The sequence below is a fragment of the Podarcis raffonei genome, chromosome 14 (assembly GCF_027172205.1).
Source record: "Podarcis raffonei isolate rPodRaf1 chromosome 14, rPodRaf1.pri, whole genome shotgun sequence".
Lineage (NCBI taxonomy): Eukaryota > Metazoa > Chordata > Lepidosauria > Squamata > Lacertidae > Podarcis > Podarcis raffonei.
The window spans coordinates 5,071,208-5,083,934 of NC_070615.1; the positions used below are offsets into that span (position 1 = coordinate 5,071,208).

Sequence of the window (12,727 nt, forward strand, 5' to 3'; positions counted from 1 at the left end):
CTATCTCTTACATGAGTGCATGTATGCTTGCATACATAGCTGTCCTGAATCTTCACATGTCCAAATTTTATGGCAGTGTGATTGCTATCCAAACTGCCCCCCCCCTTTTTGGTGAATTTGCATAGGATTGGTGTGGTTCTTGGACTGCTTCCACTCTTTGGGTAATGTGTATATCTTCCTTACATGGTGAGGGCAGATTGTGTAGTTATGGGTCATGCTGATAGCAGTCAACCCTTTGTGGGTATGACAGTGTTGCCAACATGCTATATATAGCAGCATTCTTGGGCCTTCTCCTCTCATGTTGTCAGTGAGATGTTATAAGCCTGACTTGTGAGTTAAAAGCAGCTGTCCTCTTCCCATCCCACTCGCCTCCCTTGAGGCTACCTATGCCTCACTTACTAAGCTAAACATACCCAGTTAACTCAGTCTGTCTTCATTCATATGGCTTGCTTTGTAAACTCCAGGGAAGTATTATGCTGGATTAAAATACCACATATCTGTTTAACTATAGCCATTAGAAGCCAACCAAAACAGAAAGGATACCATGCCTTGAAACCATGTTTGGGCTCAGAATTTGAGGAAAATATACAATGAAAGAAGTTCACAGCTGTACAGCAGCCATAGAGAATGTCTCTTGATGACACAGCAGAAATGCAACTTTAGTGTTCCAGCTCTCTGAAAAGTACAGTTTAATCTCACTTATCCAGCTCATTATGCATTCCAGCCTAACTTTTGGTCCTAAACAAATTGGTGTGTGGAGCTGTTGAAACTAATCCTTATTGCCGGGGTGGTGGCGGCCAGCAAGATGAGCATTTCAGTAATGTTTCTTTGTTTTTAGAATTCCAGATAGGTCTTTAAAGGGGATCTTGAACTTTGTATTTAGTAGCTGATTTGTCATACTTTCATCTCCTCTTGTTTGATTTGCAGTCATTTCTTGACTTTTTCAAAGGCTTCCAACACACAGTACAATTGTGGTTGTTCCCCTTTCCAGCAGAAACAGTGTGCAGAGGTGTTGAGCCCTTCCTATAGTTAACCACTCTTTCTGCTGTGAAGCTAAGGCTATGTACTTCGTAGTGTTATAATCACAGAAAAGCCAGCAGTGTAAGCAGAAACAAAAGCAGAATTGCAGTTAGCAGGTTAGTCATAGCTGCACTGTACCAAAACTCTTATTAATTGCAGGAATATAGATCGCGGATGTAGTATTATTTCTAATCCCATTATCTCACTAAAATGGTTAATGCTTAGCTCTAATGTTGAGAAAATATTGTATTGCGATATGTAAAGTTTTGTACTTTAAATATGCAATCCACTAGAATTTGAGCTACAAAACAATAACCTTTTTTAAAAGCAAAAGCAATCAAGTTTCTTGTGGTACCTTCAAGACTAGCAGATTTATTCTGACATAAGCTTCCATAGGCTAGAGTTACACCATCAGATTCTTATCCTGCCTTACAGAAATGTATACTCATGGTAGTGGTGGCCGGTGGTGGATGTGGAATTGGAAGCAAAGATAACTGATTTCCACCTCCACCTCCGTCTACTATATGTGTAACTGAGGGTAACACTGAATGCATCTGATGCAATGGTTTTAATCCATGAAAGTTTATGCAGTAAAAATTTGTTAGTCTTTAAGGTACCATATAGCTGCCTGGCTGTTTTTGCTGCAAGAGATTAACATGGCCTCCAGAGGAAAATTTTTGTGGTCATATTAGATTGAATTTTGCAGATAACAAATGTTGTCAATTGATGCTTAATTCCACAAAACATGTAATCATGATTCATGCAGGTGACTGGTAGTGAGATCTCATAAGGGGCATTATAGGGTAAGGATTGATATAAGCTAATACTGCAGGGAAGGAACAAGCAGAAAGTGATATATCAGATACTGGAATGTTTCCTTGAATTCGTGTTGAGAACCTTTTCCATTTTAAAAATATACCTATTATATTTTTAAAAATCTGTTTCTTCACCCACAAGTGCTGGATGCCTCCCTTTTTATAATGAAAAAGTCTCTTAAATGACTGAAGTACTCTGTTGTAAAGAAATCGGTTGAAATGGCAGCATACTGAGCAGCACATGCCATTGTGTATGGTGCTACCAACTCTGGGTGTTGCCTGTAGGGCAGGCCTGCTGCATGGTGCTGAGAGTCAGTACTGATTGTTCATGACTGCATCTCTTGCTTAGGAATGTGACAGCTATAGAGTTTTTTTGCACTCTTGAGCTGCTGAAGTGTAGGAGTAGTCCAGGGGTGGGAAACATTTTCTGGCCAGGAGGACCAGTTCTTTATCTCCCCTAATCCTGGTGGGCCAAAATTGACAGGTGAGTGATGCTTCCCTTTGAAGCCCTGATTGTGAGAGTGCAGCTTCAAACATTTTCTTCTTCAAAAAGGCTGCTGCTTGTCCATTGTGAGAACAGAATGCTGAACTGGTGGGGACATTGGCCTATTCCAGAAGGCTTTTCTTATGTTCTTAAGTTATGTAAACCTGCAACCAAGTGGCTCTATGAAGCAGTTTCCCCTCCTGTAAACATCTCTCTAGTGATGCGTAAAGGCGGAGAGAGAGACAACTTCAGAAAGTAGTTTGGCAAGCCACTTTAAGACAGTCACTGCTGTCTGAGCAAATAGGAGCAGAAGAGCTGTCTTAAAGCCTTTGGGAAAGCCTCATTGAAGTAGCTCCTGTGGGCTGATACTCGGGATTAAATCCTGCTGGTTTGGCTGCAGGATCTTGTTCCCTGCTGGAAACAGGATCAAACAGCTAGTGTTTGAAACTTCATTGTTCTAGGTGCATTTTGCAACAGGGAATTTAATTAGTGTGAGCAGTTTCTGAGCTCTGGGCACAGTACTGTGCCTAAAATTTCAGATTAAAATTGCAGAGTAGAAGGAAAGGAGGACCTTTTTCTGTCTGCCCACTTCCAGCTACTTTCTGAAGACTGGAGAAGAGACCCTCTTAAGTATATTAGGGGGTGGGTGGGCAGGGGAAGGAATAGACCATTTGAAAAATGAGCATAATATTTTAGTTGCAGTTCGTTCATTTTCAACTTTGTATTCTTGTTATTTAAAAAGTGTGCCTAGACATTCCATTGTTGTGCCCATAACATAGGCTTAAGGTGCTGTTTAGCTCCTAGCTTTCATATCTCAGTTTCTAACACTGCACCCAGCCAGTGTAGGATTAAACCCTATCCTCTCTCTCATCCACTGACATTATAAGTGATGTCCTCTGATAGGCAGGGGTGTGTGGTTTGAGGAAAATGACATTGAGGACCAAATTGGATCCACCCTTGGAGCAGTCACTTTTAGTTAAGAGGAAATACATGCTTCGAACTTGTATTTATCTTCCTAATACAGTGGTACCTCTGGATGCGAACGGGATCCGTTCCGGAGCCCCGTTCACATCCTGAAGCGAACACAACTCGTGTCTGCACGTGCGCGGGTCACGATTTGCTGCTTCCGCGCATGCGCGTGAGGTCATTTTGACCGTCTTAGCATGCGTGAGCGGTGAAACCCGGAAGTAACGTGCTCCGTTACTTCCAGGTCACCGCGGAACGCAACCCAAAAATGCTCAACCCAAAGCTACTTCAACCCGAGGTATGACTATAACAAACTCTGGTAGTGAGTGTTGAAAGTATTGGCATGCTTGAGGGTGCTCCCCTCCCCAAAACCCCAAAAACCTAAGGGGAAACCCCCACAACAATCCCTAAAGAGTCTAGTCATATGGCAAACAGGGATGGAGAATGGAAGAGTGCCCTGCTTTATCTCCATGCAGCTTATTGTATCCTGGAAGTGGGCACAGCTGGCTGATAGGAACTGTGAATAGGAAAACTGCTTCTGCTATGCGGGTGAGGCTACATCTCCCCCCCTCCCCTGTAGGACCCACTTGCTTGCTTCCTTTTTCAATGTAGCCTGCTTGGATCATAAGGGCAAGACAATTTCTGTACCTCTTCATCTGAAAGGAGGTGTTGAATACAGTTTGCATTTTAATTCTCTTAGCACCTAACTTTTTGCTGTTTAGTTCAAGAAACCCATATTTGCTCAACATAAGTCTCATGGTGGTATGGCTGTGATAAAGTCTGTCCATTTGCTGATTAATGTGTTCTTACTGCAGTTATCGCTGTGATGACTTCGTAGTCAATGATACCAAGCTTGGCCTGGTACAGAAAGTCCGAGAGCACCTCCAAAATTTGGAAAAGTAAGCTATATACTTATATGTGTTTTTCTGAAAGTGGATGTTGCTAGTTTAGCATTGTGATGCCTTTCCTTTTTAGTAGTTTGTCCTTTGTATGTGAAAGGACAGCATGGGTGCATGCTGAAAATCTAGAGGCACGCTAATTGACATGGAACAAAATCCACTGGGAAATTCTCCTGTGTAGGCTTCACTGTAATAAATAGGAGCTGTGCAAGAGCACACTGTGGTTTTGTATAGTTGCTGTTTATTTCTGTGAGCCTTGCATAGCAGAACTTCCTGGTGTACTGTATCCATACGTGGGTTGGCCTTCCCCTGTGCTGCATTAGTGGTGCCAAACACCTGTCACCACAGTGGGCTTAAACTGCAAAAGCCTGCTGCTGGCCTGGAGTCCATTGATGGAAGTCTGTTGAGGTTCCAGATGTAGCATACTTTCAGTTGACTACTTTGGCAAGCTTAAGTTTCATGTTTAGAACAATGCTTGTAAGAGCAGAGATGGACTCTTGTGGGGATACTCTACCAAGTAGCCTTTGATCAAGAAAGTGGAGTTCGTTATTTTAGATCAGAAATTTTAGTTCTAATTGGGGCATGCTCAAGGGTGCCTGCTGTAGCATAACCTAATCAGATTAATTTGGGTATTTTATAATTGCATGCTATTGAAAATAGAATAGATTTGAGTGTGTGCTCTGAAATTATTTTAAGATGACTATTTTGTATTATAACTTCTATAACCAATGATCAGTCTCACTGTTGTATGTAAAGGAATCATTGCAAATGTGACTATGCAGTTGTCAAGACATTGTGGCCAAGATTATCTTTGGTGTGTTCTCTTTAGATTTCTTAAGATGTCTTAACCAATTTATTCATTTACTACAGTTCAGCTTTTGCAGCAGACCGACAGAGGAAAAGAAAACTTCTGGAAGACTCCTCCCTAAACAGCAAATTGTTAAAAATAAATGTAGGTACAACATAATTTTGGAGCAGATTTCATTAATCAGTGGAGCTCATTTAGTAAATGTCTTGGTCTGTTAGCATACCTCTCTAATACACTCTTGCCTGCTGGTTCTTGAGTGACACTCCAGTGTTGGTGGGGCACACACTTTTAATTGTGTATTGAAATAGGCTCATTACCTTACCTCGTTTTAAATACCAAAGCCTCCAAAGAGGTCACTATTCTGACTGCCCAAAATATTTTTAATTTGAAGCAAGTCTTATTTTTTAGGGTACCTGATCTTGAGCTACCATTCTGTTCTGAGCATGTGGAGACAAGGATGACAATCTTTTTTCTATCAAAGGTCATTGACTCACCAGGTGGCCAGTCAATTAATAGAGATCCCAGTTGATTTTTTTTCTTGTGAATTAATGACCTGCGGGGGTCTTTTTAAAAGTCTCTTTCTCTCTCCCTCCCTCCCAACTCCAAGATTTCTTAATGCTGCAGGCTAGAGTAGAACTGTGGCAGCCTTCATTTCTTTGCTGGTGCTCATACTTGCCCAAACAGGGCAAATGAAATCCTTCATGCACTGCCTCCTTGCTAGTCACGGAGAAAAGAGGGAACAGCTTTCTTGTCCCAGCTGCTTGCAAAAGCAGTAGAAACACCAAGTGCATGTGATCCTGCTGATAAGGGGAAGGGAATGCAAGAACCATTACAGTATCTTCTCACTGCTGCTGTTGCTGTCGTGGCTTTGCTGGGCCTTGCACTTGCCTGTGCAATTGGGCACTGTGCCTCTGCCTGCTCAGGGAGCCTAGAGCAGGCTGTGGTGTCTGATAAGGCCTGGAGAGCCCTTTGGACTGGAGGCAAATGGGCTGCAAGTTTCCCAGACATGGCCTGGAGGAAAGCTGGGTTCAGCATCTATTCACTCCTTCCTTCTAAAATTCTGCCCTGCATAATTTCCTAAAGGAACCCAAGCTAGCTAAGAGATCAAATGGCAAAACAAATAGCAAATAAAATAATTCCATGCTTTTAGCATAAAGCTCCCCCATGTGATCTTGAACAGCATATCCTGCTCTCAACCTAGCATACGTTACATGCAGAATCGAAAATATTAATAAAGAATAAATACTATTTTGCTTGCACAAGTGGACCTAATAAGAGAAGTCTTATTTTTAATGTATTATCTTATATTATTTATTATTTTATTTATTTATTATCTGGGTCACTGGTGGTCTCAGCCCAGCCAGAATTAGGTGTGAAAATTTGGGTGCTTTGTTCCTCTGGTGGGCACACAGCTGTTCCACTTGTGCAATTTGTGACAATCCTTTCACAAGCTGTGTTAAAGCTTTATGGGTTTGATTCGAATCTATCCTTCTGTGTGTTCTGAATTCTGTGTGGCATACTCTCATTGGATGAGAGTATTTATATGTAATACTTTTAAAACTTGATGTAGGCATGTAGCCCTCTGTTTCAAAGAAAGCAGGTGGCTGGAAGATGATGTATAGCCTATTGTAAGATGTCTCTGGTTCACAGGGAAGCACCACAGCCCTGTGTGCTACAGGCCTTCGGAATCTGGGTAACACATGTTTCATGAATGCGATTCTTCAGTCACTCAGGTACTCATTGCTTTATTTTTAAAAATCCCACTTCTGTAATTGGCTTCTAGGCTAAGTGTTATTGTGCACCCTGTGATGTATTGAGAGAGTAGGACAATTCACTGAGGCTAAAATATGTGCATCTGAAGGGTCTCTCTACACCCATAAGAACAAGTTTTGCAGCTCCATTTATGTCAGTTTGCATTCCCACCAGTAGCATATCTAAAACTGACAAAACCCTGTAATATATTTGCAAATAAAACTCCCTGTGATGTTTGAAAAGAGGATCCATAAGACCGACCTCTTACTGTGCAGTTTAATTTCAAGTGTGTTAACATGCAGGTATTTGAGAGGCAATTGTAGAATGTTCAAGTTACATCTGTGTGTGCGCTTTATAGCTGCCCTACAGCTATTCATTGCTGGGTTACAAAGAAAACAGTTAAATCCTTTGGTTTCTTTTCTGTTCCTCTTGGTACATATTTCTGGTTCACATCTCTTTCTTTCAACAGTAACATTCAGCAGTTCTGTTGCTACTTCAAAGAATTGCCGGCTGTGGAGCTTCGGAATGGGAAGACTGCAGGCCGGAGAACTTACCATACTCGAAGCCAAGGGGATAACAGCATGTAAGTCTAAACACAGCATGTATGCCTATATACATATATATATACAAACAGCACACCTAGTGTTTATCTGTATCCTTCCATAAAACTATAGAGTTGGAAGGGACCCCGGGTCATCTAGCTCAGCCACCCAGCACACAAGAATATGTGCTGGTGATCAAAATGGGGATCAAAACCTGCAGCCTTGGCGTTAACAGCAGCAAGCTATTTCCACCTGTAGCACAGGAAGTGAGACGTTATACTATGTGGGTATCAGTAATACCCTGTGTATTGGCATAATAAGTACCATGCTCTAACCACTGAGCTATCCAGCCTGTAATGCTGGGGTGTGTGGTTGTTCCATATGGTTGTTCCATCTGCATCTTGCAAAGGATCATAGAATTGTAGAGTTGGAAGGGACCACAAGGGTCATCTAGTCCAACCCCCTGCAATGCAGGTAACTTTTTGCCCAATGTGGGACTTGAACCCACAACCCTGAGATTAAGAGTCTCATGCAACGCTGACTGAGCTATCCAGCCACACATGCTATCACCATCCGGGGATCCGCCCCTGCTCCAAGCCCCATGCAGGGAATAAATCAGCACATCTGGCTCTGTCCATTGAGCTATGCTGCCTAAAGGGAGCGCCTTCTATACCAGCGCATAAACTCATGCAGGCCCTATTCACGCTTAAATGCAAACGTTTTAACTATGCAAGCATCCCATGTCTTAAAGGCCCCAGCATTTCTTAAAAGGCTCACGTGAACTTCACCTATAGATCTAGTATACTAATAAATACATGCAAACCCCACTTGTGCTGAGAATCAGGCGCTACCAATCATACGTGCATCCAGTGCCTTAAGAGCCCCATGAGATGCTGCTTCAAAACATGGCAGACAAAATGTAAACCCTGAAATTCCAAATCTGAGATCTACAGACAGCCACACAGATGGAGCATTTTGAGAATCGGGCACAAGTGCTTCCACAACTAGGGCAGACCCACTGCTGGCATTACAGAAAGCACTTGTCATAATACGGTGCTGTACTTACCCCCCAACCAAGATCCAGCAGTGTGGCCACATGCACGCAAAATGGCGCGTGCCACGTGCGAGCAGCAAAGCTTGAGAGGGGCAACTCCAGCGATGGGGCCTGTTGCCTGGGCGCTCCTCCGAAAATGTGACAAACTGTGGGCTAAAGTGCTGGCGTGTCCCTGTGCACTTCCAACCCTTCCAAGGGTTAAAGGACTCCGGTGCTCCGCCACACCTGGGAACTTCAGCTGACTCCAGTGCTTGGCTCGGATGAGCTGTGCCTTGCTGCCAGTGCTCCTCTGCACTTGGGGGTCTCCTCTGACTCCAGTGCTTTTACCCAATTGTCCCATGACGCTCCTCTCGCTGTGTCTTCTTAGTCTTCTTCTGATGACGCTCTGGGGAAAACTGCACTGCTGGTATCAGTTCCGATCCCCTTTTCTACTTTTGGACTGCTCAGATGCAGTCCTCTCCTCCTCCCCTGCCCCCCAAGCCGCTGCAGATAGGGCAAATTTGAATTTGGGTTTGGCGGAAATCCAGCAAGTCCCGTGGTGACCAAGGGGTGGAGCGGTGTGGCTTTGGGAGGATGGCGGGGCCGTGCGCCAGGCCCCAAACCTTGCCCACCTCCAGACCCAGTGAGCAGTCTATATCTTCATCAGTTATTTATACTCTTGGTTGTTAATATTTTCTGGTGTATAGAATACAGTTCATGGTGTTGCTGCCCTGTGAAGTTGGCACTGTTCATTCTGCTACCTGCATGTATAGGAGGGGGAACCCTTTGTGACCAAGTGCATGATTTCACTCAATAGCCAAAAACTTGTATCAGCATTTAATTTGAATTTGGGGCACATGACAAGCCATTTACGTGGAGTTTCAAAAAAGAACATGGAGATCTTCTAGATGGTGGACTTCTCAGAGAACATATGGGATTGGGTGGCTAGTTAAATATAGGGGAAAAACAAAACACATAACATGGAGCCAGGGGGAGTAACAGAGGTGCCAACTTGTGAGGGAGATGGGGGGCCAAGGTTGTGTGTGGGATTGATTCATGGTGTTGGAGGAGGTAGGAATGCGGCGGCAGCACAGCGTCAATGGCTGCTGACTCCTCCTCCTCTTGCTGCCACCACTGTCTGGGAGCTGCTTCTCCTCTCCTTCCCCTCTGTGGCAGGAGGAGGAGAAGGAGCTGGCCACTGAAGGCACGCCATGCTTGGCCTTGATTTTTCAGAACATTGGGGGGCACCCCCAAAAATATTGGGGTATCCAAAAGGATTGGGTCCCCAGGAGTTGGCACCCTTGGAGAGGAAGATGGTTCACTGTGTATTCTTGGCACTGGAAATTCAACCAAAACCAGCAAAAAGAGAACTCGTCTCATGCAGATTAATCTAGCCGTGGTGGAAGGATTTAAGGGAAAATTACAAGAAGAACTGTATGCTTCTTCTATCTGGGATGGTCATCCTCTTCCACTGGGTGTGCAGTTCCGGGAGGGACGCACATGGAGTGGTGAGGGACACCTGCCTAGCCAGCCAGAACAACCGAGTCAACCCTGGCGATCAATGGGGTGACAGATGTCTTAGCCAGATCACCCTCACATCCGATATAAATGGACCCTTGAGCACTATGAACTCGAGCAAACCTGTGTTTTCAAATATATTGGAGTATTTTTCAGTGAAAGTGACTTGAGGTGGTACATCAAGGTGATGAAAATCAGAACGCAGAGAGTGACCAGGGCTCTGAAGAAGTTTTACTTCATGAAGGGCAGGAAATAGTTTGATCCCACGCTGAAAGTATTTGGCAGTAAAGTGATCCCTCAAATGCTTTATGGAGTCAAAAACTGGGGTGAGGATGAGAGTGCTGTTAAGGGGTTAGAAACGGTACAAAACCAACTTCTCAAGATATTATTTTCCCTGCTCAAGGGAACAGCAGTTGCACTCTTATGTACAGAAGCTGGATAGACAACGTTAAGTGCAAGGGCGGACTGTACCAGATTTAATTACCTGAAAAAACTCCTCCATGCCATGCGAGCGCTTGCCAGCCTTGTACTATGTGGAATTGGAGAACAGCCAGTGGTGGAAATCTAACAACCAATGTAACTTGAATTCTTATTATTTCCATGAGCTAGAGGAGATTATATCCACAGACAAACGTCAATTAAGGGATTGGTGTCATTGGACAGAATCACAACGCAATCTGCAAGCGATCAAATCCTCTAAATGTTCTCCCTGGTTCCCCCTTCTAAAAACAGTCCCTTTTAGAGCCAGTCCCCTGCTGAATCTCTGGCCAGCCTCACTAAGAATCACTTTAATCGAGCTGCATTTTCAAGCTATGCCCTTCGCCCTCTTGGATGGACAATACCACAGGGTATACTGTACAAAGACAGACTCTATATGTGGGCAACTGCAGGTGGACAACATCTTGCACTATTTACTATATTGTACTATATTTACTACTATACACACTGGACCTAGGAGGCGATTTCTCACCCAACCAACTGTACAAGAAAGCTGTCTCTCCCTTCTATAGCTTCTTAGTGATGTAAACACTTTAGTGACTTGCAAAGTTGCCCTTTTTGCTCTGGTGGCCAAAAAGAGCAGAAAGAAGACCCTGGACAATATAGCATTGAACAATATAGCACAGAGATCTAAACAGACTATTATTTGTGGCGAAGCATCCCTTTATTTGTGTATTTATTTTTGATTCAGATTTGTTATGGCCAATCGCTAGAACAATAAAGTTATTTGGATTGGATTACAAGAAGAAATTCATGTAATCCACAGCTATCATGAATGGTCTTAGAGGAGTCTAATAATCTCTGTGGGGTTAGGAATGTCTTTTCCCACAGTGCAAGGAAATGTGAGCTGCTACCCTCACCACTGAGGAGCAGAAAGTGGTGTCTATGTATGTGGTCTAACTCTTCCCACCTGATTGAAAATTCCCCGTTCTACCCAGTAACCTGAGATGGTCAGGAAAGCCCTACATTCAACTAAACATGATACAGCCTGGTTTGTTAGCTAACTTTCTCTCCAGAAGAGATTCGAGCCCTGAAAAGCCTCAATCAAATCACGTCCGTGGACTCATTTTTCCATCTGTGAATTGAGAATAACACTACTTTGTTTGTAGGACATCCTGGACTTAGAAGGTCATGACTTAAAATTCAGCTGGCATGCATGTTTTTAGTATGGGAAGGTGAAAATTTATAAAAGTTTTATGAACCATATTCTTAGGAAGAATCTGTATAGAGTTTGGGAGAAATATAAAAATCTTCTGGAAAGGAAAACACTTTTATGGCCATCTCCTATCGAGGCTATTAAAATTAAGAGAATTAATATGGATAGACAGTGCACACTTTACGGGGGTGGGGGATGACCTAAACGGAAATCAATTGAAAATGTAAGGAGCCATGTTACAGATTGATTACAATACTATCAGGTTTTTTTTAACCAATTTAAAACATTTTTATTAAAGATTTCTTGGTTTACAAAAGTATGTGCAATGTCTCTTTTTTCAAGTTACATTTTCTACAGATCAGTTTTATTTGTTGAGACATTAGTGTTACATTAGGGAGAAAAGGGGGAAAGGTGGAGGGGGCCATAGTGAGTGGGGGTGGGGCTGAGTGGCAATGCTTCTATTAAAAACTTTCAATTTTCTTCCGCAGTTCATTGGTAGAAGAGTTTCGGAAGACTCTGTGTGCTTTGTGGCAAGGGAGTCAAACAGCGTTCAGCCCTGAATCATTGTTTTATGTTGTTTGGAAAATCATGCCAAACTTTAGGTAAGTCCTATAAGAAAAGGAGGAATGCTGTTAGCAACTCAGTGACTCTTTCCAGAACGATGGCATTTTGTTGTCCCTGAATGCAGTGTTACCTTGCTCTTGAGAGCGTCTAGCTCTGTAGGAATAATGCCCACTGTGTGCCAGCAGGCTCTTATTCTTCCAGTATAGAGGAAGCAGTGTTAGTGGTTTTTGAGTGTTTTTGTTGTATTTGAGGTCTAGGAGGGCTAAGTCATGCCAAGTTCTTAGTCTGTGCAACATGGCTTAAGTACCTGACAGAACCCAAACCTTTGCTTTTGGCAAGGACTGTGCTTAAAAATGTACAGCTCTAGCAGGTTCAAGCAAACATACTGGGCAAAACTTCCTTGATTCTCTCAATATTGAATTCGTTTCTGTCATTGTAGTTATAAATAAGTGCTGCAAAGAGAATAAATCTATGTGCAATAGGCATTTTGCACCCAGGCTGTCAAAAAGAACAGTTCACACAAGTAAATCCAAGTGTCATTCCTCTCCAAGGTCTCCCTGTCCTGGCCCCTGAACCTCTTTCAAAGGAGCACTGAACCCTATTAGGATTAATTGTGCAGAAGGTAAGTTGCTCCATATTTTCAGGTAGTAAAGATGTTCTGTTGATGTATTA

General features: G+C 43.1%; 1 protein-coding gene across 4 annotated transcripts in view; it reads left to right on the forward strand.

Moving 5' to 3' along the window:
* Window positions 1-12,727, forward strand: part of USP3 (ubiquitin specific peptidase 3) — a 42,235-nt gene that overhangs the window by 16,726 nt on the left and 12,782 nt on the right. For all 4 annotated transcript variants that reach the window (XM_053365936.1, XM_053365933.1, XM_053365935.1 and 1 more), the window contains exons 4-8: window positions 4,101-4,184; window positions 5,055-5,136; window positions 6,643-6,725; window positions 7,214-7,327; window positions 11,980-12,093. In XM_053365936.1, the coding sequence (XP_053221911.1) occupies window positions 4,101-4,184; window positions 5,055-5,136; window positions 6,643-6,725; window positions 7,214-7,327; window positions 11,980-12,093 (477 nt within the window). The remainder of the gene's footprint in view (window positions 1-4,100; window positions 4,185-5,054; window positions 5,137-6,642; window positions 6,726-7,213; window positions 7,328-11,979; window positions 12,094-12,727) is intronic.